The 27,705-nt window shown below is 49.1% G+C and overlaps 3 protein-coding genes across 5 annotated transcripts in view; 2 read left to right on the forward strand and 1 right to left on the reverse strand.

The window, feature by feature from the left end:
• smarcal1 (SWI/SNF related, matrix associated, actin dependent regulator of chromatin, subfamily a-like 1) overlaps positions 1-14,711 on the forward strand; it is a 50,561-nt gene extending 35,850 nt beyond the window's left edge. For all 3 annotated transcript variants that reach the window (XM_078403234.1, XM_078403235.1, XM_078403236.1), the window contains 5 exons: positions 2,374-2,476; positions 8,483-8,665; positions 9,810-9,910; positions 12,277-12,370; positions 14,102-14,711. In XM_078403234.1, the coding sequence (XP_078259360.1) occupies positions 2,374-2,476; positions 8,483-8,665; positions 9,810-9,910; positions 12,277-12,370; positions 14,102-14,293 (673 nt within the window). In that variant the 3' untranslated portion in view covers positions 14,294-14,711. The remainder of the gene's footprint in view (positions 1-2,373; positions 2,477-8,482; positions 8,666-9,809; positions 9,911-12,276; positions 12,371-14,101) is intronic.
• Positions 14,712-17,402: 2,691 nt separating this feature from the next.
• On the forward strand, positions 17,403-24,622 carry rpl37a (ribosomal protein L37a). Its single transcript, XM_078403239.1, has 4 exons — positions 17,403-17,515; positions 18,603-18,731; positions 21,008-21,090; positions 24,492-24,622. The coding sequence occupies exons 1-4, from the start codon at positions 17,513-17,515 to the stop codon at positions 24,553-24,555; spliced, it is 279 nt and encodes a 92-aa protein (XP_078259365.1). The 5' UTR covers positions 17,403-17,512; the 3' UTR covers positions 24,556-24,622.
• A 359-nt stretch (positions 24,623-24,981) lies between these two features.
• Positions 24,982-27,705, reverse strand: part of LOC144596122 (uncharacterized) — a 38,779-nt gene continuing 36,055 nt past the window's right edge. The window contains 1 exon segment of the mRNA XM_078404300.1: positions 24,982-24,992. Coding sequence (XP_078260426.1) covers positions 24,982-24,992 — 11 coding nt within the window.

Below are 27,705 nucleotides of genomic sequence, written 5' to 3' on the forward strand. Positions count from 1 at the left end.
CCGAATGGCCTGCTCCTGCACCTATTGTCTATTGTCTATTGTGACGTTTCACAGAGTGCTGGAGTAACTCAGCGGGTGAGGCAGCATCTCTGACAAGGATGTGATGTTTCAGGTCGAGACCCATCTTCAGACAGATGGTGGGGGGGGGGAGAGAAAGCTGGAAAAGTGGAGTGGCAGGACGAAGTGTGGCAGGTAATAGGTGGACGTAGGCGAAGGGGTTGTTTGATTGGCAGACAGTTGGAACAAAGGCCAGATTGTGATTAAAATCTGTCTCGTCCCTTCTGCTCTTATCTCTGGCCTTTGTTCCAACTGTCTGCCTATCAAACACCCCCTTCCTTGTGAAGCCAGAGAGAGGAGAGTAGCTGGCGGGTGGGGTTACAGGGGAGAAGTAGGTGGGGGTCCATGTGTGGCAGGGGAGGGAAGGAAGGGGGCATTATGCAGGGGGGGTTTAGTTGGAAGTTACCTTAATTTAGGAAATTCAATGTTTATACCATTGGGTTGATAGGTGCCAGAGTAGAACCTGAGGTGCTGTTCCTCCAGTTTGTGTTTGGCCTCACTCTGGCAATGGAGGAGGCTCAGGATAGAAAGGTCAGTGTGGGAATGGGAAGGGGGGTTAAAATGATTAGCAACCGGGAGATGACTTGGCAAGTCATATTTTTCTGATCTGAAATCTGATGAAGATCTAGTATCCTGGCATGTGAGCTATCAAGGTAATAAGTAGTTGGGAAAGTTAACAACATTACTGTTCATTGCATGGATAGGGAGGTAACTGTAATTATAAAGGCATCGATGAGACCACATCTAGAGCAGTGTGTAAAGTAATGGTCTCTTTCATGTTCATAGGTTATAGGAGCAGAATTAGGCCATTCGGCCCATCAAGTCGACTCCTCCATTCAATCATGACTGATCTATCCTTCCCTCTCAACCTTATTTATTTAAGAAAATTATTTAATGTTGAAAATAGTTCAGAGAAAATTTATTACATTACCGCTAGAATTGGGAAGTTATCTTATAAATAGAGATTGGACAGACAAAGCCTGAATTTACTGGAGTTTGGAAGGGTAAGGAAAATTTAATTTTTAAGGCAGAGATTGACAGATTCTTGATTAGTGCGGGTGTCGTGTTACGGGGAGAAGGCAGGAGAATGGGGTTGAGAGAGCAAGATAGATCAGCCGTGATTGAATGGCAGAGTAGACTTGATGGGCCGAAGGGCCTAATTCTGCTCCTAGAACTTATGAACGTATGAAGTAAGAATGGAATTGATTGAAACATATGATCCTGAAGGCTTTGACAAGTTGGATGTGGAAAGGATGTTTCCTCGTGAGATGATCCAGGTCAGGGGTCATCCATGTCAGGATGATAAAGGTAAATAAATAAGGTTGAGAGGGAAGGATAGATCAGCCATGATTGAATGGAGGAGTCGACTTGTTTTACTGAGGTCCTCTCTCTTGTGAGCTGGGGTAGTCCCTTGAACTTTCAACCATTTTATAAGGTCATCGATTGTAACCATGTCTGCCTTTCCATCCAGTATAAGAAAATAACTGCAGATGCTGGTACAAATCGATTTATTCACAAAATGCTGGAGTAACTCAGCAGGTCAGGCAGCATCTCGGGAGAGAAGGAATGGGTGACGTTTCTGGTCGAGACCCTTCTTCAGACTGATGTCAGGGGAGGGACAAAGATAGAATGTAGTCGGAGACAGGAAGACTAGTGGGAGAACTGGGAAGGGGGAGGGGATAGAGAGGGAAAGCAGGGACTATCAGAAGCAAGTATGTGAAGTATTCATCTACCTCTACCAAAGACGCAACCGTCCGGGAGCTATTTTGTTTTAAATGGGTGAGCCTTAGTTTCACATGAACTCGAGTGTAACAAAACACACACACAAACAAGCTGTCAGCTGGTCATTCGTATTGATCTCCTAACTAACGTCACATTTGGCCTAAAAACTTACCCCAGTCGGGTTTCCCCCCCGGATAACCTCTTCTGCCCGGCTGAGAGTCCAGTTCTGTCCACTCTGTGACACGGTAGCGCAGCGGTAGAGTTGCTGCTTTACAGCGAATGCAGCGCCGGAGACTCAGGTTCGATCCTGACTACGGGTGCTGCACTGTAAGGAGTTTGTACGTTCTCCCCGTGACCTGCGTGGGTTTACTCCGAGATCTTCGGTTTCCTCCCACACTCCAAAGACGTACAGGTATGTAGGTATGTAGGTTAATTGGCTGGGTAAATGTAAAAATTGTCCCTAGTGGGTGTAGGATAGTGTTAATGTACGGGGATCACTGGGCGGCACGGACTTGGAGGGCCGAAAAGGCCTGTTTCCGGCTGTATGTATATGATATGATATGAAACCGGAATAATTGGATGAATCTTTTACAGAGAATACGTGTGGGATTTGCTCGAGAGTGGGCGGGAGAAGTTCCTGGTGTTCGGCCATCACCGGGTGGTTCTGGATGCGTTGTGTACAGCTCTGGAAGAAAAGGTAATGTCAGCAATTTGTGAAGATGCAAGGGGAAAATGTTCAGAGATTGGCAATGAGAAACAGTTGCTGGTGGCAGCAGGTTTATTAACTGGAGACTACATCTGAGGTAACCATATAACCATATAACAACTACAGGACGGAAACAGGCCCGTTCGGCCCTACCAGTCCACGCCGACCACTCTCTCTGACCTAGTCTCATCGACCTGCTCTCAGACCATAACCCTCCAATCCCCTCTCATCCATATACCTATCCAATTTACTCTTAAATAATAAAATCGAGCCTGCCTCCACCACTTCCACCGGAAGCCCATTCCATACAGCCACCACCCTCTGAGTAAATAAATTACCCCTCATGTTACCCCTAAACTTTTGTCCCTCAATTCTAAAGTTATGTCCCCTTGTTGGAATCTTCCCCACTCTCAAGGGGAAAAGCCTACCCACGTCAACTCTGTCCGTCCCTCTTAAAATTTTAAAAACCTCTATCAAGTCCCCCCTCAACCTTCTACGCTCCAAAGAATAAAGACCCAACCTGTTCAACCTCTCTCTGTAGCTTAAGTGCTGAAACCCAGGCAACATTCTTGTAAATCTCCTCTGTACCCTCTCCATTTTGTCGACATCCTTCCTATAATTTGGCGACCAGAACTGCACACCATACTCCAGATTCGGCCTCACCAATGCCCTGTACAATTTTAACATTACATCCCAACTTCTACACTCGATGCTCTGATTTATAAAGGCAAGCATACCAAACGCCTTCTTCACCACCCTATCCACATGAGATTCCACCTTCAGGGAACAATGCACAGTTATTCCCAGATCCCTCTGTTCCACTGCATTCCTCAATTCCCTACCATTTACCCTGTACGTCCTATTTTGATTTGTCCTACCAAAATGCAGCACCTCACACTTATCAGCATTAAACTCCATCTGCCATCTTTCAGCCCACCCTTCCAAAAGGCCCAAGTCTCTCTGTAGACTTTGAAACTCTACTTCATTATTAACTACACCACCTATCTTAGTATCATCTGCATATTTACTAATCCAATTTGCCACACCATCATCCAGATCATTAATGTAAATGACAAACAACAGTGGACCCAACACAGATCCTTGGGGTACTCCACTAGACACTGGCGTCCAACCTGACATACAGTTGTCAACCATTACCCTCTGGTATCTCCCATTCAGCCATTGTTGAATCCATCTTGCAACCTCACTATTAATACCCAACGATTTAACCTTCTTAATCAACCTACCATGTGGAACCTTGTCAAATGCCTTACTAAAGTCCATATAGACAACATCCACAGCCTTGCCCTTATCAATTTCCCTGGTAACCTCTTCAAAAAATTCAAGAAGATTAGTCAAACATGACCTTCCAGGCACAAATCCATGTTGACTGTTTCTAATCAGGCCTTGTTTATCCATATAATTATATATATTGTCCCTAAGTATCTATCCATTAATTTTCCCACCACAGACGTCAAACTAACAAGTCTATAATTGCTAGGTTTACTTTTAGAACCTTTTTTAAACAAAGGCACAACATGCGCAATGCGCCAATCTTCCGGCACCATCCCCGTTTCTAATGACGTTTGAAATATTTCCGTCATAGCCCCTGCTATTTCTGCACTAACTTCCCTCAATGTCCTAGGGAATATCCTATCAGGACCTGGAGACTTATCCACTTTTATATTTTTCAAAAGTGTCCGTACCTCCTCTTCTTTAATCCTCATAATTTCCATCACTACTCTACTTGTTTCGCTTACCTCACATAATTCAATATCCTTCTCCTCGGTGAATACCAAAGAAAAGAAATTGTTTAATATCTCCCCCATTTCTTCCGGCTCAGCACATAGCTGTCCACTCTGACTCTCTAATGGACCAATTTTATCCCTCGCTATCCTTTTGCTATTGACATATCTGTAGAACCCCTTGGGGTTTACTTTTACATTACTTGCCAAAGCAACCTCATATCTTTTTTTCGCTTTTCTAATTTCCTTCTTAAGATTCCTTTTACATTCTTTATATTCCTCAAGAACCTCATTTACTCCCTGCCGCTTATATTTATTGTATATCTCCCTCTTTTTTCGAACCAAGTGTCCAATTTCCCTGGAAAACCACGGCTCTTTCAAATTATTATTCTTTCCTTTCCACCGAACAGGGACATAAAGACTCTGTACTCTCAAAATTTCACCTTTAAATATCCTCCATTTCTCTATTATATCCTTTTCATAAAACAAAATGTCCCATTTCACTCCTTTTAAATCCTTTCTCATCTCCTCAAAATTAGCCTTTCTCCAATCCAAAATCTCAACCCTTGGTCCAGATTTGACCTTCTCCATAATTATATTGAAACTAATGGCATTATGATCACTAGACCCAAAGTGCTCCTCAACACATACCTCCGTCACCTGACCCGTCTCATTTCCCAACAGGAGGTCCAACACTGCCCCTTCTCTGGTAGGTACCTCTACGTATTGCTGCAAAAAACTATCCTGCACACATTTTACAAACTCCAAACGATCCAGCCCTTTAACAGAATGTGATTCCCAGTCTATGTACGGAAAATTGAAATCACCCACAATCACTACTCTGTGCTTACTACTAATATCTGCTATCTCCTTACATATTTGCTCTTCCAATTCTCGTTCCCTATTTGGCGGTCTATAATACACCCCTATAAGTGTTGCTAAACCTTTCTCATTTCTGAGTTCCACCCAAACAGCCTCCCTAATCGAGCCTTCTAGTCTGTCCTGCCAAAGCACTGCTGTGATATCCTCCCTGACAAGCAATGCAACACCCCCACCTCTTGCCCCTCCGATTCTATCACATCTGAAACAATGAAATCCTGGAATATTTCATTGCCAATCGCAACCCTCCTGCAACCATGTTTCACTGATCGCCACAACATCATACTTCCAGATGTCAATCCAGGCTCTAAGCTCATCCACCTTTCTTACAATGCTCCTAGCATTAAAATATACACATTTAAGGGACCCATCATTTCTTATTCTCAGTTTATTTATTTTCCCTTCTTTCTCTCCTACATATTGGGTCTGAGTGTTTCCCTTTTCTGCCTCCTGCCTTACACACTACCTATTAGCTATCTGTGTTTGAGTCCCTCCCCCTAACCGTACTAGTTTAAAGTCTCCGCAATTACCTTAGCAAATCTCCCCGCCAGGATATTGGTTCCCCTCAGGTTCAGATGCAACCCGTCCTTTTTGTACAGGTCATATTCCCCCAGAAGAGGTCCCAATGATCCAGAAACTTGAATCCCTGCTCCCTGCACCAGTCCCTCAGCCACGTATTTATCCTCCACCTCACTCCATTCCTATTCTCACTATCGCGTGGCACAGGCAGTAAGCCTGAGATTATTGCTTTGGAAGTCCTTTGTTTTAACTCTCTTCCTAGCCCCCTAAATTCTCCTTTCAGGACCTCTTCCCTTATCCTACCTATATTGTTGGTCGGCAGAAATAAAAGTGTGGAGGCTCATTCTAAGCAGTGCGCTGTGCTGGGAACGCATTGCGGGTTGTGCTGTGAACGTGTGCGCTGTGCTGGAAACGCAGTGCGGGTTGTGCTGGGAACGTGTGCGTTGTGCTGGGAATGTGTGCGTTGTGCTGAAAATGTGCGGGTTATGCTGGGAATGCAGTGCCAAAGAACCGTGGGAGGGACAGGTCATTATTTGTGCTGGGAACGTGCAGGTTGTGCTGGGAACACAGTGCGGGTTGTGCTGGGAATGTGTGCGTTGTGCTGGGAAAGCAGTGCGTTGAACTGGGAACTCAGTGGCAAAGTGACGTGGGAGGGAGAGGTCATTGTGCTGGGAAATTGTGGGTCGTGCTGGGAATGCAATGCTCTGCTGGGAACGCAGTGCTCTGTGCTGGGAACGCAGTGCGCTGTGCTGTGAACGCAGTGCGCTGTGCTGTGAACGCAGCGCGCTGTGCTGGGAACACAATGCGCTGTGCTGGGAACGCAGTGCGGGTTGTGCTGGGAATGCAGTGCGCTGTGCTGCCCGATGGTAGGTGGAGACCACCAGCTCCGGAGCTGGCTGCCTTCGGAGGCTGTGGTGGTGCTGCGGGAACGGCTGTGACTCGCCTTCGGAGGCTCCGGCCGCGGGCCGCATGGGCATCGGAAGCCCGCAGGCCTTGCCCTGGGTGGGGGCCGACATCGGGAGCTCCGGCAGCGGCAATGTCTTCGCCCGCCCCGAGTCGCGGGGCTTGGGTCGGCCTGCCGCGGACCTTTCACCGTCCGGCGCGGCCTGGAACGTGGCAACTTCAACAGCCTGACCGCGGGAGAAGATGGCAGGGGAAGAGAAAATACATTCTAGCCTTCCATCACAGTGAGGAGGTGACTGGAGGAGACTCACTGTGATGGATGTTTCTTTGTTTTTTGTGTGTTGGTTTGTGATTGTGTGTGTTATTGCTTATTTTTATTGCTCTTGTTGTTGGACTGTGGGTGACGGAATTTTAGATGACAATAAAGGTTATTCTGATTCTGATTCTGGAATTTGAAAAGTATTTGGGGGGGTCAGGCACAATGTGGCTAGTTGGATAGATCTCTTACAGAGCAATCTGGTTAGTTCCATTTCCCCTCAATGCAACGCAGACCTTCCACTCGAGAAAGCTTTGACCAACGTTTCCCACCAGCCTCGCCCTGGGTGTGCCCAGATGGTGACACGCTGGCTTAAAAATCGAGCAGGTCTCCCATCGCTGTGCTGGGAACGCAGTGCGGCCTGTGCTGGGAACGCAGTGCGCTGTGCTGGGAACGCAGTGCGGGCTGTGCTGGGAACGCAGTGCGCTGTGCTGGGAACGCAGTGCGCTGTGCTGGGAACTCAGTGCGGGCTGTGCTGGGAATGCAGTGCGCTGTGCTGGGAATGCAGTGCGGGCTGTGCTGGGAACGCTGTGCGCTGTGTTGGGAATGCAGTGCGGGTTGTGCTGGGAACGCAGTGCGGGTCGTGCTGGGAATGCAGTGCGGGTTGTGCTGGGAATGCAGTGCGCTGTGCTGGGCATGCGGTGCGCTGCGCTGGGAATGCGGTGCGGATTGTGCTGGGAACGCAGTGCGGGTAGTGCTGGGAACGCAGTGCGGGCTGTGCTGTGAACGCAGTGCAGGTTGTGCTGGGAACACAGTGCGCTGTGCTGGGAACGCAGTGTGGGCTGTGCTGGGAACGCAGTGCGCTGTGCTGGGATCCTGTGTGGGCTGTGCTGGGAACGCAGTGCGTCCAGATGGTGACACCCTGGCTTAAAGATTGAGCAGTTCTCCCATCGCGGACTGAGCACCCTGCCCATCAGGGGAATGTGCACCCCCCCGTCACTCTTGGTTAGAGAGCACACATTTACTTCTGCATTTTTTAAAATTAAATAACTTTAATTAAATTAAAGGGTTTGTGTCCACAATCCTTTAAGAAAGAACAATAATTGATGCAGGTTGTGAGCAGCTGGGCCCAGACGCTGTACAGAGCTCTCTCTCGCTCCCACCAGTCACACACTCCAGTTTATATCAATGGCTTCTGTTGATAACCAGTCTTCTATCCACACCAGTACATTACATGTAATATTATGCATGTTGTTAATAATTTATTTAATGGTGCTTTATCGAAGACTTATGAATATCCAACCATAACACGTGAACTAGTGAGACGTTCGTCTGTTCCGGTCACAGCCGATGTCATCAGTCCATGTTGATTCTGCCCATTCTATTATTTTCGAAGTGTCTTTTACCAATTCATTCATGGATTCCTGCATTTACCTAACCACTATTGTCACCTAATCTCTGTTTAGAAGATTGACAAAATTAAGAACTGAATTATGGTTGTTATATTGGAATCATCAGGCCTGCTGCCACTTCCTCCCCCAGGGCCTGGCCTTGGTCTGACATCTCACCTCGGCCTTTGTCCCTCCATGGCTCCAGCTGTTCCCACTCATGGTTCAGTCCGTGATGACACTATCAATGTACTTTGCACAGAGTGGTATGAATCCAGGCTTTACTGGCGTTTTGCTTTATCCACAGGGGGTTGCATTTATCCGCATTGATGGCTCCACTTCTTCATTTGACCGTCAGTCCCTGTGTGACCACTTCCAGTGTTCTCCGACACGCTGTGTTGCCGTGCTCTCCATCACTGCGGCCAACATGGGCCTCACGCTCTCGTCTGCTGACCTGGTTGTCATTGCTGAGCTTTTCTGGAACCCTGGTGTAAGTGAAAGTGTTACCGCAAGTCGTCATCAGCTTCCACGTGCACACACACAGCGTGGACACACACAGCGTGGAGCCGTGCACACACACAGCGTGGAGCCGTACACACAGCGTGGACACACACAGCGTGCACACACACACCGTAGAGCCGTGCACACACACACCGTAGAGCCGTGCACACACACACCGTAGAGCCGTGCACACACACAGCGTGCACACACACAGCGTAGAGCCGTGCACACACACAGCGTGGACACACACAGCGTGGAGCCGTGCACACACACACCGTAGAGCCGTGCACACACACACCGTGGAGCCGTGCACACACACAGCGTGGAGCCGTGCACACACACAGCGTGGAGCCGTGCACACACACACCGTAGAGCCGTGCACACAGCGTGGAGCCGTGCACACAGCGTGGACACACACAGCGTGGAGCCGTTCACACAGCAGGCTGCCGTTGTTGCCGTGGGCTCATCCCTTTACAGGGTCTGAGCCACTGAGTTGAGGCAGAGACGGTAAACGCTGTGAATGTCATTAAACAACCTGCTTGTCGCCTCGGTTGTGCTGTTACTGGGGCCGTGGGTCTATGATGTTACTGGGGCCGGGGGTCTGTGATGTTACTGGGGCCGTGGGTCCATGATGTTGCTGGGGCCAGACTCTATGATGTTACTGGGGCCGGGGGTCTATGATGTTACTGGGGCCGGGGGGTTTGTGATGTTACTGGGGCGGGGGGGTTTGTGATGTTACTGGGGCCAGGGTCTATGATGTTACTGGGGCCGGGGGTCCATGATGTTACTGAGGCCAGGGTCTATGATGTTACTGGGGCCAGGGTCTATGATGTTACTGGGGCCGGGGGTCTATGATGTTACTGGGGCCGGGGGTCTATGATGTTACTGGGGCCAGGGTCTATGATGTTACTGGGGCCGGGGGTCTATGATGTTACTGGGGCCGGGGGTCTATGATGTTACTGGGGCCGGGGGTCTGTGATGTTACTGGGGCCGGGGGGTTTGTGATGTTACTGGGGCCGGGGGTCCATGATGTTACTGGGGCCGGGGGTCCATGATGTTACTGGGACCGGGGGACTGCGTCTCTTAACAGGAGTGTGGGGCTGACAACTTTGTTCTCTTGTTCCTGGATTCAGACCCTCTTTCAGGCTGAAGACAGAGTGCATCGTATCGGCCAAACTAACTGTGTGGACATCCACTACCTAGTGGCCAAGGGCACGGCTGATGACTACATCTGGTGAGTGCACTGGGCAGAGACGCCTTTGGTGGCCAAGAATGAGAATGGCTTTTACTTTATGGGCCAGTCACGTCCTCCGTCTCCATCTGAGTACCTTGCCCATTTCCTCTGGCTCCTCTTTCCCTGGTTACCATCTTGTCTTTAAGGTATTTAAATATTCCCACCCACGCTCTCTCTGCTGCTGAAGGGACTCAGTATTTTTACATTCTCTACACCTCGCCTCGCTATTGTTCCCTTCTTTAACTGTTCAGCCCTCATCACCAGGGTTCCTTGGAAACTGATCTTGCCTTTCATTCATGCAGAGTCATACAGCTAGCTGCCCAGCGTGGAAACAGACCAGCCGTACTGGGCTAGTCCCATTTGACAGCATTTGGCCCATATCCCTCTAAACCCTTCATATCGATAGATCTGTCTAAAAGTCATAATTGTATCTGCTTCTATAGCTTCCTCTGGCAGCTCGTTCCGGATACGGACTAACAAATACATAACATTCATAGCAAGAGGATTTGAGTTTAGGAGCAGGGAGGTTCTGCTGCAGTTGTACAGGGCCTTGGTGAGACCGCACCTGGAGTATTGTGTGCAGTTTTGGTCTCCTAACCTGAGGAAAGACGTTCTTGCCTTGGAGGGAGTACAGAGAAGGTTCACCAGATTGATCCCTGGGATGACGGGACTTTCATATGAGGAAAGACTGGATAGACTGGGCTTGTACTCGCTGGAATTTAGAAGACTGAGGGGGGATCTTATAGAAACATATAAAATTCTTAAGGGGTTGGAGAGGCTAGATGCGGGAAGATTGTTACATAGAAACATAGAAACATAGAAAATAGGTGCAGGAGTAGGCCATTCGGCCCTTCGAGCCTGCACCGCCATTCAATATGATCATGGCTGATCATCCAGCTCGGTAGCCTGTACCTGCCTTCTCTCCATACCCCCTGATCCCTTTAGCAAAAAGGGCCACATCTAACTCCCTCTTAAATATAGCCAATGAACTGGCCTCAACTACCTTCTGTGGCAGAGAATTCCACAGACTCACCACTCTGTGTGAAGAAATGTTTTCTCATCTCGGTCCTAAAAGACTTCCCCCTTATCCTTAAGCTGTGACCCCTGGTTCTGGACTCCCCCAACATCGGGAACAATCTTCCCGCAACTAGCCTCTCCAAGCCTTAAGAATTTTATATGTTTCTATAAGATCCCCCCTCAGTCTTCTAAATTCCAGCGAGTACAAGCCCAGTCTATCCAGTCTTTCCTCATATGAAAGTCCCGCCATCCCAGGGATCAATCTGGTGAACATTCTCTGTACTCCCTCTAAGGCAAGAACGTCTTTCCTCAGGTTAGGAGACCAAAACTGCACACAATACTCCAGGTGCGGTCTCACCAAGGCCCTGTACAACTGCAGCAGAACCTCCCTGCTCCTAAACTCAAATCCTCTTGCTATGAATGCCAACATACCATACCATTGTTCCCGATGTTGGGGGAGTTCAGAACCAGGGGTCACAGCTTAAGGATAAGGGGGAAGTCTTTTAGGACCGAGATGAGAAAACATTTCTTCACACAGAGAGTGGTGAGTCTGTGGAATTCTCTGCCACAGAAGGTAGTTGAGGCCAGTTCATTGGCTATATTTAAGAGGGAGTTAGATGTGGCCCTTTTTGCTAAAGGGATCAGGGGGTATGGAGAGAAGGCAGGTACAGGTTACTGAGCTGGATGATCAGCCATGATCATATTGAATGGCGGTGCAGGCTCGAAGGGCCGAATGGCCTACTCCTGCACCTATTTTCTATGTTTCTATTCCATAACATCCTTGAAACGTAGAATTATGGTCACTATCTCCAAAATGGTGCAGGATCTCAGTGGGACAGGCAGCAAAGAGTTGGTTAACGTTTTGTGTAGAGATGTTGGATGGGGACTGGGGGTGCAGAGGAGTTATAGTCAATATAAAGAGGAAGAATATTAGACAAAGCAGCCACAGCCGGACATAAAAACAGCTTTTTTCCACGAGTGATAGTTCTACTCAATAACCAAAGTCTGTAGTCTCTTTTTTGCTCTGGTTTATTTTCACCCACATGTTTAGACTGTAATGTTGTATCCTTATTGTTTTGATGTGGTTATGCTTTATTCTTAATTGTTCACTGTATGTTTGTGTTGTCATTTGTGAGCGGAGCACCAAGGCACATTCCTTGTATATGCATACTTGGCCAATAAACGTATTCGTTCATTCATTCAAGAATATTAGACATTTCAAAGAAACCTCACCATCGGTGGGGAGGTAAAGGGGCATGGTTCTGTGCAGAGTATAACATGTTATAATGGCTGTCAGATCATATTGTTCCCAAGGCAACTCTGAACCTTCCCTTTCACTCTGTGTACAGGCCCATGGTCCAGGAGAAGCTAAATATTCTTGGACAAGCTGGACTATCGGGAAGCAACTTGTCAGACCTTGAAACCACAAGTTATTTTCACCAGGTAAATATAGCTGGGACACCTGCCATTTTCTACATCACAATAATGTTGACCTGCCTTAGGAGGTTTGTATCCAAAAAGTAACTTCTTTCAAAAGAAAAAGATGAAGTAAACTGAACTATTGCATTTTACGTGGCATTGAAACATTACAAAAATAGGTGCAGGAGGAGGCCATTCGGCCCTTCGAGCCAGAACCGCCATTCATTGTGATCATGGCTGATCATCCACAATCAGTAACCCGTGCCTGCCTTCTCCCCATATCCCTTGATTCTACTAGCCCCTAGAGCTCTATCTAACTCTCTTTTAAATTCATCCAGTGAATTGGCCTCCACTGCCTCTGTGGCAGAGAATTCCACAGATTCACAACTCTGGGTGAATTTTTTTTTTCTCACCTCAGTTTTAAATGGCCTCCCCTTTATTGAGCTCCAACTGCCGCAATGCCAACTTGTCCGAGCGTTGACCTCCTACATTACGCTCCGTTTACCCAATCTCTGCCCACTCACTTTATCTGTCTTCATCCCTTTATGGGCTCCATGTGTCTCTGTACACTTATTATTGTCATCAAAACACCCTGGTCATTCATATCAAATATAGAGAGTTGTGATCCCAGCATCGATCCCTCTGGCACTATACGTTACATTGTGCCACCTACTTTGTATTACACAGTTAATCTTCTGTCCGTACTAGCCAGCAGTTCCCACCCCAGGAGCTTTCACTTTCCACAGTAATCTTTCTTGCACCACTTGCTCAAACACATCTGGGCATCTCAGTATGAAACATCGCTGATTCCCCCGTTCCCCCCAGCATGTTAATACATCAAAGGAAACTAATAAATGGGTTGTTTGCCATTTCTCTTAATGATTATCTGATACGATTGACTGGATGTTGTGCACATAAACTTAACGAGGACATTTGAGGAGGTATCTGGTGGGGTTGATGCAGAAGCTTCAGATGTCTGGGATCCACAGAGCTGGCTTACTCGTGGAGGACAGTGGGTTGTGATGAAGAGTTTTATTCTGGCTTCAGGCTTGTGACTGGTGGTGTTCAGCAGGATCTGTGCCGACACCTCTGCTGATATATATTAATGACCTGACAAAAACATTGCAAAAAATATAGCTTTTCTTAAGTGGGGTCCTAACCCGAAACATAGTCTGTTAATACCCACCATAGATGCAGCCTGACCTGCTGAGACCCTCTTACACCTTGTCTTTTGGACAAAAATATGGAGTATTTTAATGAATAAGTTTGCAGAGGACACAAACATTTGTGGAGTTGCAGACAGAAGGAGCAGGTATACTTGGTGTACAGTGGGAAATGGATCAGCTACAGACACTGGCGAGACAAATGGCAGATGGAGTGTAATCTGGACAAGTGTGAGGTGCTGCACTTTGGGGGTGGGGGGGGGTGGGGAGGTCAATGCGAGACCCTTTGGAGCATTGATGTACAGAGAGATCTTGGGGTCCAGGTCCACAACTCCAATGTCAAATTCAGTCACATTACATGTGCTGCAACCAAGGGATATCTTTGTGCTGAGGTCATTAACAGAACAGACAGGACAGGACAACTCTGTTAGCTCCAGAATCTCATCTTCCAAGCATTGTCATGAAAACTTTCTGCAATCTCCTTTGCCAATCTGATTCTTCCCAGCAAAATGTAAATGAACGTCCCTTATGATTATTGCTGGAGGTGGATCTGATAGAGTTTGGTTTTAACCAGGACCATGTCTGCCTGCAGGGTGTGAAGCAAACACAAATACTGGACTTCTTCCAGTTGGGTCTGGGCGATTCTGAGGAGGTCAGTGACGAAGCTCAACTCCTGGAAGCTGCTGATGCCAGTGTGGACTCTGGCCCCAGCACCATCAAGCACACGGAGCAGCCTGAGACTCCTACCAAGAAGAGGAAGATTGAGGAATATTTGGGGAAATGATGCAGTAGTTTGGAAAAAGACTTTGACCTGTATTACAGAAATTCTTGCGATGGGTGTGTGTGCGTGCGTGTGTGCGTGTCCAGACCCGTGGTCATACTGACCCTTTACTGGTTGCACAATTTGTAAATAAACTACTGAGCAGAGAGCAGAGAGTTGTGTTGGGAAGGTAGACACAAAATGCTGGAGGAACCCAGCCGAACAGGCAGCATCTCAGGAGAGAAGGAATGGGCGACGCTTCAGGTCGAGACCCTCTTCAGTTGGGAAATTTGTCTTGAGTGAGGTGATCTGACTGATGTTTACACCAGGCCTCTGAACAAAGTCCAGCCACATCTTTGCTCCTTTAAAACAGTAATCCAATAATGCTGAGAAGCAGCCTGTTGATTAATCTTGATTAATGGATTGCTTTATGTACAATGTGGTTCCATTCATAATAAAACTATTTTTTTAAAGTGTGGAAGTTAATGCTTTGTTTTAAGACTGACTAATAAATGCTCCTTTAATTAGAACAGAAAGTTCTAATTGTTCAGAAGGGCTGCAAGGTCAGGGGACTATAGGCCCGTGAGATTCGCATCAGTGGTGGGAAGGGAACTGGAGGGGCTCTGAAGGAACATGTGTCTGACATTTGGAAAGGCGAGGACTGATTAGGGACACCATGGCAAATTGTCTCAAAGTTGATTCCGTTTATTTGAAGTACAGTGTTGATGGGGTGGGGGGGGGGTAGACATGTCTACATGGAATCAGAGCAGGCACCTCTATATGGAGTCACAGAAGAAAATCCTCAATGAGTATTTCTCCTCTGTATTTACCGAGGAGAAAGAGGATGGAGGAACTCGGGGCAGTCAATGGAAGTGTCTTGAGAGCAGTCAGTGTTGCGGTCGAAGCGGTGCTGAAGGTGTATGAAGGTAGACAAATCTCCAGGACCTGATCAAATACATCCAAGGACATTGTGGGATATTAGGGAGGAAATTGCGGGAGTCCTGATGAGTCCTTAAATACAGAAGAGGTGCCGGAAGACTGGAGGGGGGCAAATGGGAGATTTCAACATGCAGGTAGACTGGGAAAATCAGGTTGGTAATGGACCCCAGGAAAGAGAGTTTGTGGAGTGTCTCCGAGATGGATTCTTAGAACAGCTTGTACTGGAGCCTACCAGGGAGAAGGCAATTCTGGATTTAGTGTTATGTAATGAACCTGATCTGATAAGGGGACTCAAGGTAAAAGAGCTATGAGGATGCAGTGATCACAATATGATAAGTTTTACTTTACAAATTGAGAGGGAGAAGGGAAAATCGGAAGTGTCAGTATTACAGTATAGCAAAGGGGATTATAGAGGCATGAGGCAGGAGTTGGCCAGAATTGACTGGAAGAAGGCCCTAGCAGGGAAGACGGTGGAACAGCAATGGCAGGTATTCCTGGGAATAATGCAGAAGTTGCATGATCAATTTATCCCAAAGAGGAGGAAAGATTCCAAGGGGAGTAAGAGACACCCGTGGCTGACAAGGGAAGTCAAGGACAGCATAAAAATAAAAGAGCAGAAGTACAACAAAGCAAAGAAGAGTGGGAAGCCAGAGGATTGGGACTCTTTTAAAGAGCAACAGAAGATGACTAAGAAGGCAATATGGGGAGAAAAGATGAGGTACGAGGGTAAACTAGCCAATAATATAAAGGAGGATAGTAAAAGCTTTTTTAGGTATGTAAAGAGGAAAAAAATAGTCAAGGCAAATGTGGGTCCCTTGAAGACAGAAGCGGGGGAATTTATTATGGGAAACAAGGAAATGGCAGACGAGTTGAACCAGTACTTTGGATCTGTCTTCACTAAGGAAGATACAAGCAATCTCCCAGATGTTCTAGTGGGCAGAGATCCTAGGGTGACGGAGGAACTGAAGGAAATCCACATTAGGCAGGAAATGGTGTTGGGTAGACTGAAGGCTGATAAATCCCCAGGGCCTGATGGTCTGCATCCCAGAGTACTTAAGGAGGTGGCGCTAGAAATTGTGGACGCATTGGTGATCATTTTCCAATGTTCTATAGATTCAGGATCAGTTCCTGTGGATTGGAGGGTAGCTAATGTTGTCCCACTTTTTAAAGAAAGGAGGGAGAGAGAAAACGGGAAATTATAGAACAGTTAGTCTGACATCAGTGGTGGGGAAGATGCTGGAGTCAATTATAAAAGACGAAATTGCGGAGCATTTGGATAGTAGTAACAGGATTGTTCCGAGTCAGCATGGATTTACGAAGGGGAAATCATGCTTGACTAATCTTCTGGAATTCTTTGAGGTTGTAACCAGGAAAATTGACTGGGGAGAGTCAGTGGATGTGGTGTACCTCGACTTTCAGAAAGCCTTTGACAAGGTTCCACATAGGAGATTAGTGGGCAAAATTAGAGCACATGGTATTGGGGGTAGGGTACTGACATGGATAGAAAATTGATTGACAGACAGAAAGCAAAGAGTGGGGATAAATGGGTCCCTTTCAGAATGGCAGGCAGTGACCAGTGGGGTACCGCAAGGCTTGGTGCTGGGACCCCAGCTATTTACAATATACATTAATGACTTGGATAAAAGTACCATTAGCAAATTTGCAGATGATACAAAGCTGGGTGGTAGTGTGAGCTGTGAGGAAGATGCTATGAGGTTGCAGGGTGACTTGGACAGGTTGTGTGAGTGGGCGGATGCATGGCAGATGCAGTTTAATGTGAGGTTATCCACTTTGGTGGTAAGAGGGAGGGAGCGCCCCGCCGCCTCCCAGCGGCACGGTGGCGCAGCGGTAGAGTTGCTGCTTTACAGCGAATGCAGCGCCGGAGACTCAGGTTCGATCCTGACTACGGGTGCTGTCTGTAAGGAGTTTGTACGTTCTCCCCGTGACCTGCGTGGGTTTTCTCCGAGATCTTCGGTTTCCTCCCACACTCCAAAGACGTACAGGTCACGGGTATGTAGGTTAATTGGCTGGGTAAATGTAAAAAATGTCCCCAGTGGGTGTAGGATAGTGTTAATGTGCGGGGATCGCTGGGCGGCACGGACTTGGGGGGCCGAAAGGGCCTGTTTCCGGCTGTATATATATATGATATGATATGATAATTCCTGGTTCCGGTCCCGTTGCCCAGCAACCGCGACGCCGTGCGGCGATCACTGACGTCACATCCAGCAGGATGGCGGCGCATGCGCGATCGTGTGATACTGCGCGTGCGCGGCTCGCCCCGCCCTCTCTGCCGGAGCCGCGACGATGGTGAGCGGCGGCGCCGAGACCCGGGCCCCCATCCGCCGCCATCCAGCCCCATCCGACCCCATCCGCCCTCATCCGCCGCCATCCAGCCCCATCCGACCCCATCCGCCCTCATCCGCCGCCATCCAGCCCCATCCGACCCCATCCGCCCTCATCCGCCGCCATCCAGCCCCATCCGACCCCATCCGCCCTCATCCGCCGCCATCCAGCCCCAACCCTCGTCGTCCGACCCCATCCAGCTCCATCCGACCCCATCGCCGCTCTGCACTCACGGTCGCACCGCCTCCCCTGCCCATCCCAGCGGGGCCTGCGGACCGAGGCGGCGGGGGAACAGTTACTGGGCCGGGGGGGGGGAGGGGTCGGTGTCATCAGGGGAGATGGAGAAGGGTCTGGGGGGGGGGGGGTCGAGTCGGGGAGGAGAGTTTGGGGGGGGGGGAACAGAGTGGGGGATGAGGGTCGGGGTCCCAGTCCAGGGGGTGGGGAGGGGGGTAACAGGGTGTGGGGTAGGTAGGGGGTGAGGGTAACGGGGTGGGGTAGGTAGGGGGTGAGGGTAACAGGGGGTGGGGTAGGTAGGGGGTGAGGGTAACAGGGTGTGGGGTAGGTAGGGGGAGGGGGGTAACAGGGGGTGAGGGTAACGGGGTGGGGTAGGTAGGGGGTGAGGGTAACGGGGTGGGGTAGGTAGGGGGTGAGGGTAACGGGGTGGGGTAGGTAGGGGGTGAGGGTAACGGGGTGAGGGTAACGGGGTGGGGTAGGTAGGGGGTGAGGGTAACGGGGTGGGGTAGGTAGGGGGTGAGGGTAACGGGGTGGGGTAGGTAGGGGGTGAGGGTAACGGGGTGGGGTAGGTAGGGGGTGAGGGTAACGGGGTGGGGTAGGTAGGGGGTGAGGGTAACGGGGTGGGGTAGGTAGGGGGTGAGGGTAACGGGGTGGGGTAGGTAGGGGGTGAGGGTAACGGGGTGGGGTAGGTAGGGGGTGAGGGTAACGGGGTGGGGTAGGTAGGGGGTGAGGGTAACGGGGTCCCAGTCCAGTGGGGGGGGGGGGGGATATCTGGGGAGGGGGAGACAGGGTCTGACTGATGGCTGATCTATGACAGGCGAAACGCACGAAGAAAGTGGGGATTGTGGGCAAGTACGGCACAAGATATGGAGCATCACTCCGTAAAATGGTGAAGAAAATCGAGATCAGTCAGCACGCCAAGTATACCTGCTCCTTCTGTGGGAAGGTGAGTAACCCTGGAATACATGGAATGGGTGCAGCTCCTGAGGCCACATGCAGCCTTGTGCCAAATATCCTACCTGGTGTTTACCAGATCCATTCATAGAAACAGGAAAATAGGTGCCGGCCCTTGGAGCCAGCACCGCCATGCAATATGATCATGGCTAATCATCCAAAATCAGCACCCCGTTCCTGCCTTCTCCCAATATCCTTTGATTCCATTAGCACTAAGAGCCAAATCTAACACTCTCTTGAAAACATCCGGTGTATTGGCCTCCACTGCCTTCTATGGCAGAGAATTCCACAGATTCACAACTCTGTGAAAAAGTTTTTCCTCATCAGTCCTAAATGGCCGACCCCTTATTCTTAAACTACGACACCTGGTTCTGGACTCCCCTAACATCGGGAACATTTTTCCTGCATCTAGCCTGTCCAATCCCTTAAGAATTATATGTTTGTATAAGATCCCCTCTCATCCATCTAAATTCCAGTGAATACAAGAGTGGTTCATCCATTGGATCCACCTGGATAGGAGTGGGTGATGTTTTGGGTTGAGGACCCTTGAGATGAGGGGTTGAGACCCTTCCATCCAGAGTTGTTGTTTGTCCTGCTGCAAATGCTTGTCCAGCATTTTGTGTCCGTCTCTGCTGCATCTGTCCTTGGTCACCGAGGATCTGTTTGCTTCGGCTGCTCTAGTTCCAAAACACTTGAATCTCTGGGTGACCCTTTGTAAAACTGTACCCCCGGTTCTGTGATAAAAGCCAACGGTTTTCTGACTGGAGCTTGGGTGGGAGGGTAAGGGTTTGGACCGTGGATTGTGCCGTGTACACAGGTCCTGGTTTCTGTGGATAGTGTCGTGTTGGAAAACAACTGCAGATGTTGGTTAAAATCGAAGGTAGATACAAAAAGCTGGAGTAACTCAGCAGGTCAGGCAGCATCTCTGGAGAGAAAGAATGGGTGATGTTTCGGTTCGAGACCCTTCAGATTTTTTTTTAGAGATACAGCGCGGAAACAGGCCCTTCGGCCCACCGAGTCCGCGCCGCCCAGCGATCCCCGCACACTAACACTATCCTATACACACTAGGGACAATTTTTACATTTACCCAGTCAATTAACCTACATACATACCTGTACGTCTTTGGAGTGTGGGAGGAAACCGAAGATCTCAGAGAAAACCCACGCAGGTCACGGGGAGAACGTACAAACTCCGTATAGACGGCGCCCGTAGTTGGGATGGAACCCGGGTCTCCGGCGCTGCATTCGCTGTAAGGCAGCAACTCTACCGCTGCGCCACCGTGCTGCCGAACCGTGTACACGGCACAACCCACAGAAACCAGGACCCGTACACACGTGCAGGTTTGTAGGTTAATTGGCTGGGCAAATGTAAAAATTGTCCCTAGTGTGTGGAGGATAGTGTTAATGTGCGGGGATCGTTGGACCCGGAGGGCGGAAGGGCCTGTTTCTGCGCTCTATCTCTAAATCTAAAAAATCTACATGGGTCCTGGTTTGTGTGGATAGTGCCGTGTACCCGGGTCCTGGTTTGTGTGGATAGTGCCGTGTACACGGGTCCTCTCCTGGTTTGTGTGGATTGCCATGTACATGGGTCCTGGTTTGTGTGGATAGTGCCGTGTACACGGGTCCTGGTTTCCGTGGATAGTGCCGTGTACACGGGTCCTCTCCTGGTTTGTGTGGATTGCCATGTACACGGGTCCTGGTTTCTGTGGATAGTGCCGTGTACACGGGTCCTGGTTTCCGTGGATAGTGCCGTGTACACCCGGGTACACGGCACTATCCACACAAACCAGGACCCGTGTACATGGCAATCCACACAAACCAGGAGAGGACCCGTGTACACGGCACTCCACACAAACCAGTTCGTTGGATGCTTTCAAGAGAGAGCTGGATAGAGCTCTTAAGGATAGCGGAGTGAGGGGGTATGGGGAGAAGGCAGGAACGGGGTACTGATTGAGAGTGATCAGCCATGATCGCATTGAATGGCGGTGCTGGCTCGAAGGGCTGAATGGCCTACTCCTGCACCTATTGTCTATTGTCTACACGGGTCCTCTCCTGGTTTGTGGAAGATGCTGAAGCTTGGGTGGGAGGGTGGGGGTTTGGTCTCTGGGTTGTGCGGTGTAGCCGGGTCCTGGTTTCTGTGGGTTATGCCGTGTACACAGGTCTTCCTTGTTTCTGTGGAAGGTGCTGGAGCTGCCGGTTGTTCAGCACACCAGTTGTGCAAGTTATGCCAGTCATTCTCACTGAAGGTGATTCTTGTCTCCCTGACAGACCAAGATGAAGAGGCGAGCTGTGGGTATTTGGCATTGTGGATCCTGCATGAAGACTGTGGCCGGGGGAGCCTGGGTCTACAAGTAAGTGGTGGAGAGTGTATACGGGGGGTGTACACTGTTCATGTCTCACCCACACACATCCACAAGGATCCAAAACAGGGATATGGATCGCGTGCGTGCGGGCAGACGGGATCAATCCTATTTAGCATCGTGTCCGGCTCAAAGGGCCTGTTTCTGTGCTGCTTTGTGTAATATAAATGGTTTAAAAGTCCCACATGTACCTTTTACTTCTAATCTGTTCACAAATTGTGATCTTTACTCGCTCTGACGGGGGTGTGCATAATGGCATCTTGGTTGGCATGGACCTTCTGCAGTTGTACTAGGGCCCTAGTGAGACTGCACCTGGAGTACTGTGTGCAGTTTTGGTCTCCAAATTTGAGGAAGGATATTCTTGCTATTGAGGGCGTGCAGCGTAGGTTTACTAGGTTAATTCCCGGAATGGCGGGACTGTCATATGTGGAAAGACTGGAGTGACTAGGCTTGTATACACTGGAATTTAGAAGGATGAGAGGGGATCTTATCGAAACGTATAAGATTATTAAGGGGTTGGACACGTGTTCCCAATGTTGGGGGAGTCCAGAACAAGGGGTCACAGTTTAAGAATAAAGGAGAGGCCATTTGGGACTGAGATGAGGAAAAACGTCTTTACCCAGAGTTGTGAATCTGTGGAATTCTCTGCCACAGAAGGCAGTGGAGGCCAATTCACTGGATGTTTTCAAGAGCGAGCTAGATTTAGCTCTTAGGGCTAACGGAATCATGGGATATGGGGAAAAAGCAGGAACAGGTTACTGATTGTGGATGATCAGCCATGATCACAATGAATGGCGGTGCTGGCTTGAAGGGCCGAATGTCCTCCTGCACCTATTTTCCGTTTCTAGACTCCAGTCTGACCCAGCAGCTAAAATGCCTCATTCCTAGAGTTGTCCCAGGAAATCTTCCTCATGTCCCCTGGGATCTCACTGCCTTTGGAGTCAGTGAAGCAGCACTGGGGTCCAGTACACCAGTTGTGGCTGAGCAGTGTAGTGTCATTTACCTGCCTTTGTACTCTAGGAAAATAACTGCAGATGCTGGTACAAATCGAAGGCATCACAAAATGCTGGAGTAACTCAGCAGGTCAGGCAGCATCTCAGGAGAGAAGGAATGGGTGACGTTTTGGGTTGAGACCCTTCTTCAGTCTGAAGAAAGGTCTCGACCCGAAACGTCACCCTTTCCTTCTCTCCTGAGATGCTACCTGACCTGCTGAGTTACTCCAGCATTTTGTGATACCTGCCTTTGTACTCTATTCCTCTGAAAATGCCAACATCTCTGGTGTCTGCTCTGGTTTTACAGTTGTCAGTGGCCTGCGTTATCCCTTAATCTGCTAGTCACCTGCCTGTCTTTTCTTGCATTTCACTTGCCCATCTCACTTTAAAATTTTAGATAATCTGACATTTTTTGGCGTTTTATCTGGCATGCCCGTCTGAATTATTCAGATATATTTTTTAAAAGAGAATTGTCCTTGATGTATTTAGCGTTGGGCACTGGGCCGTAGCAGAGCCTCAGCTGGCAGTAGGCTCCTCACTCTTCCCACTGCCTTCTCCCATAACACTAATGTTGTGTAGGGTAGTACGAGTGTACTACCGATCACTGGACAGTGTGACTCGGTGGGCTGAATGGCCTGTTTCCATGCTGTGCCTCTAAAGCCTGCTGTCTACCTCTGGCCTTTGCCCCCATGCAGACTCTCACCCTGTAGTAAGTACTCTGCCAATAGACAAGAGGTGCAGGAGGAGGCCATTCGGCCCTCCCTGGGCTGCTGGCTTTGACAGTGTCGGGCTCGGGGTAGGTGCGCACCACCGTGCTAACATTGGAATTAGATGCACGTGGATTTCCTAGATTTATTGCTGGGATAAGGGGCTTCTATGTGGAGGTGCTCTGGTTTCCTGTCACTTCCAAAGATGTGCAGATTGGAGCTTAAATGGCTATAAATTGTCCAATGTGTGTAGGTGAAATGTGCCAACAGTTCCGTGTGGAATTAGTGTAAAGGGGGGTTGATAATGTATGGACTCAGTGACCCAAAGTAGTTGAGTCCGAGCACCACTCCAGCTGTGCAGTGCGGGGAACAGCACAAAGGCAATGTGGTCACTGCAGCTGGTAGGACCTGTACACCGGGAGATGCCAGGGATGAGGAGAGATCAGACGGGCAGGGTTTGCTTATCTCAGACCTTGGTGGGGGGGGGGGGGGGATATAAAATTAAGGGGAGTAGGTTGGGTAGATGGGGTCGTACCCTCAGAAACTGGACCTTCGGCCCACAGTGTCCATGCCAGCCTTTTTACCAGCTGTGCTAAGCTAGTTTTCCTGCATTAGAACCATGCCTATCCCTAATTCATGCCAGTGAAAATCCCCCTGGCACATAATTGTACGTGATTCTGCTGCCACCTCCGTGACCCCTCTTTAGACTGATGTCAGGAATGGGCGGGACAGAGATAGAATGTAGTCGGACTGAATTATCTGAATGGTGTCAGATTAGGAAAAGGGGAGGTGCAACGAGACCTGAGTGCGCTTGTACATCAGCCACTGAAAGTAAGCATGCAGGTACCGCAGGCAGTGAAGAAGGCTAATGGCACGTTGGCCTTCATTGCAAGAGGATTTGAATTTAGGAACAAGGCAGTTGTAGGTGAGACCGCACCTGGAGTATTGTGTGCAATTTTGGTCTCCTAATTTGAGGAATTATTGCTATTGTGGGAGTGCAGATCTCGTTCACCAGGTTAATTCCCGGGATGACAGGACTGACATGAAAGAATGAATCCAAAAGATATGGGGAGAAAGAATGGGTAAACTGGGCTTGTGTTCACTGGAATTTAGAAGGATGAGAGGGGATCTTTTAGAGACGTATAAAATTCTTAAAAGGATTGGACAGGCCAGATGCAGGAAAGATGTTCCCGATGTTGAGGGAGTTCAGAACCAGGGGTCACAGTTTAAGAATAAGGGGTCAGCCATTTAGGACTGAGACGTGGAAAAATGTCTTCATCCAGACAGTTGTGAATTTGTGGAATTCTCTGCCACAGAAGGCAGTGGAGGCCAATTCACTAGATGTTTTCAAGAGAGAGTTAGATATAGCTCTTTTTAGCGGAATCAAGGGATATGGGGAGAAAGCAGGAGCGGGGTACTGATTGTGGATCATCAGCCATGATCATATTGAATGGCGGTGCTGGCTCGAAGGGCCGAATGGTCTACTCCTGCACCTATTTTTCTATGGAATAAAGAACCTTAACGCATACTGGTGGTTGAGAAGTACTTTGGTGTGCTGGCAATCGGCCACAGGAGGAGATGGGCCTCTGCCCAGCATGTCTGTGACCATTTGCACTGAATGTTCAGGGTGGGGCCTGGCTGGGGGAACGATGGTGTCTGCCTCTCTCTAATGGTCTTGTCTTTCCCTTCCCAGCACCACCTCAGCTGTCACTGTGAAGTCAGCCATCCGCCGCCTCCGGGAGTTAAAGGATCAGTGAACGCCGACTGGGAATATCTCATGTGTACGTCATCAAAGCAGCTAATTAAAGTTTAACAAAACGACAACCATCTCCGGCTTTTCATTTGCCATCGAGACACAAAACTGAACAATGGTTGTAATGGGGAGAGCAGGCCCCTGGCATGCCTTGCTTGTGTGGAGGAGACTGTCCAGAGTGACTGGAGATTGCCCTCTGGTGCTTGTGGTCAGCCCTCACCCTGACCTTCATGCAAGAGAAGGTGATGTGCTCACCCAGACCCGGTTTGGGGAAGGACGTAATACCAAGCCAGGGAACTGTTCCCAATGCACTATTTCCTTCTCACAGAAATCCAAGCATTGCAGAAGTTGACTGGAAACTACTGGAAGCCCTCGGGTCAGGCAGCTTAGGGAAAAGATTCGGGAACGTAGCAACAACCTTTTCCACCGGTCACCTCTCAACTGGAATGAAACGAAAGTTCTTGCGGGAAATTTGCTCGTGGTTGGAGGTGTTTGGATGTGGGGGGGAGAGGATGTTGGTACGAGGAGCATGTAACATAGACATGTACGCACAGCATGGAACAGACATACGCACAGCATGTAACAGACATGTACGCACAGCATGTAACATAGACATGTACGCACAGCGTGTAACATGAGCAGCACAGCAGGTAGGGTGGTGGGCAGCACAACTGCAAGGGGGAGTTCAGTGATATCCTCAAAAGTGCTTGAGTTTTGAATTTGTTCATTGCAGATATTCTTCTCATTTGTATTTGGCCGCGTGGTGTCTCTTTCTCCACTTTCTACATCATCCATAAAGATGAATAAATCCCTGGGGCCAGACAGGTCGAGAACATTTCTGGATCATGGAGTGATGCTGGGTCCATCATTTCTTGTTATTTATATCAATTATTTTGGGTGGAAGTGATTAAAGCTGGATACAATTGCAACAGTTAAGACACCAGGATATGTACCTAGATTGGAACGGTTTGGAAGGATATTGGCCCTTCAAGAGCCCATTAAACACGGACATGTTGGAATGAAGCTCAATGACTATTAATTAGCCAAGGGGCTAGGACTGGAGGATGGCTGAGGTGCCTTTAAGAAGTGCTACAAGATCAAGGCAGGAGACCACAGGCTCGTGGGTCTTAAATCAATGCTGGGAAAGTTACTGGAATGGAATAGATTTACTTGCATTTGGAAAGGGGAGGATTGATTGGGATAGTCAGCATGCAGTTGTGCATGGGAAATTATAATGCATAAGTGAGTTATTTGAGGTGACAGAGCAGGGCAGTAGACATAGTCAATGACGTTAGTTGGGCTTTTGACAAGATACTGCATGGCCGGCCGCTCCACAAATTTAGAATCCAGTTTGAGTTGGATAATTGGATGGGTGGTTTGAAGTGGAGGATTGCTTTTCAGATTGGAGCCGTTTATATGGTGATTGGGAAATATGTAGGACACAAAAATTAGTGGTGTGGGCACTTAATGTCACATGTAGGAAGGAACTGCAGATACTACTTTACACCCAAGATAGGCACAAAGTGCTGGAGTAACTCAGCGGGACAGGAGCATCTGGAGAGAAGGAATGGGTGACCTTTCAGACTGAAGAAGGGTCACCCATTCCTTCTCCAGAGAAGCTGCCTGTCCCGGCTGAGTTACTCCAGCTTTTTGTGTCCATCTTCGGTTTCAACCAACATCTGCAGTGCACATTGGTTAGACTGCACTTGGAAATATTGTACTATAGGAAGGTTTAGTTTATTTTAGAGTTAGAGTGTGGAAACAGGCCCTTCAGCCCACCGATTCCATACTGACCCATACACCAGTTATTCTACACATGACAATTTACAGAAGCCAATTAACCTACAGGCCTGTATGCCTTTGGAATGTGGGAGCATCCGGAGAAAACCTACGTAGTTGCAGGAGGAGCGGTCAAACTTCGGACCGACAGCACTGACTTCCACCAAAGGGAATGGTTTCCTTTTAGGTCTTCCTCATTCGGAGGACTTCCTTGAATTCTCTGCTCATCAGCCTATTTTCTCCACATCGGACCGGACCACAGTGCTGACAATCCCCACTCACATAACGTCCCCTTTAGGTTTGAGAAAGGAAATGCTGAGCCGTGTGATTTGTTCACAAACACATTCTTTACTACATTTAAGTAGAAAAATGCTTGTATATTGACAGCAGATTATGTCCAGTTACAAGCAGGTGGCGAGATGGGAAGGCTTGTTTATCTGTACTGCCTAGCTGATTAGATCAATAAATATGTTTAATTTAATAACCGGGTTGTACGGTGAACTATGTCCAAGGACCTAGCTCCCACTCATTACAAAGTGGCCTCACTGTCCCAGCCAGCACCATTCCCAAGAATCTCCCCCTTAGTGACCACCTAACATCACCCCTATAGTGGGTCTGATGCACCCGGTCCACCGAGAACAAGGGAGGGGGGGATGTGGGAGCCAGAGGGGGCGGGCAAGGGAGTGGGAGCGAGAGAAGGGAAGGGGAGAGGGAGATGGGAAGACGGGGGAAGAGGAGAGAGAGGGGGGAAGGGGACAGAGATGGGGACAGAGATGGGGAGGGGGGGAAGGGGACAGAGATGGGGAGAGAGATGGGGAGGGGGGGAAGGGGAGAGAGATGGGGAGGGGGGGAAGGGGACAGAGATGGGGAGGGGGGAAGGGGACAGAGATGGGGAGAGAGATGGGGAGGGGGGAAGGGGAGAGAGATGGGGAGGGGGGGAAGGGGACAGAGATGGGGAGGGGGGAAGGGGACAGAGATGGGGAGAGAGATGGGGAGGGGGGGAAGGGGAGAGATGGGGAGGGGGGGAAGGGGACAGAGATGGGGAGGGGGGAAGGGGACAGAATGCACAACAGCTGTTTACTGATCCCTCTCTCGGATGTAAACATGAATAAACATTAAATAATTATTTTATATTACACTGAAAACAGTATTTCACAAGAACATTTAAATAAAACCATTAACCTGCAACCAGTGTCCAGGGCAGTCCTAGAGCGAGGCTCACGCGCACTGCCTACCCCCCCCCAGTGACCGCCTGCTCCCCCCCCCAGTGACCGCCTGCCCCCCCCAGTGACCGCCTGCTCCCCCCCCCCCAGTGACCGCCTGCCCCCCCCAGTGACCGCCTGCCCCCCCCAGTGACCGCCTGCTCCCCCCCCCA

Source organism: Rhinoraja longicauda, chromosome 8, assembly GCF_053455715.1.
Source record: "Rhinoraja longicauda isolate Sanriku21f chromosome 8, sRhiLon1.1, whole genome shotgun sequence".
Classification (NCBI taxonomy): Eukaryota; Metazoa; Chordata; class Chondrichthyes; order Rajiformes; family Arhynchobatidae; genus Rhinoraja; species Rhinoraja longicauda.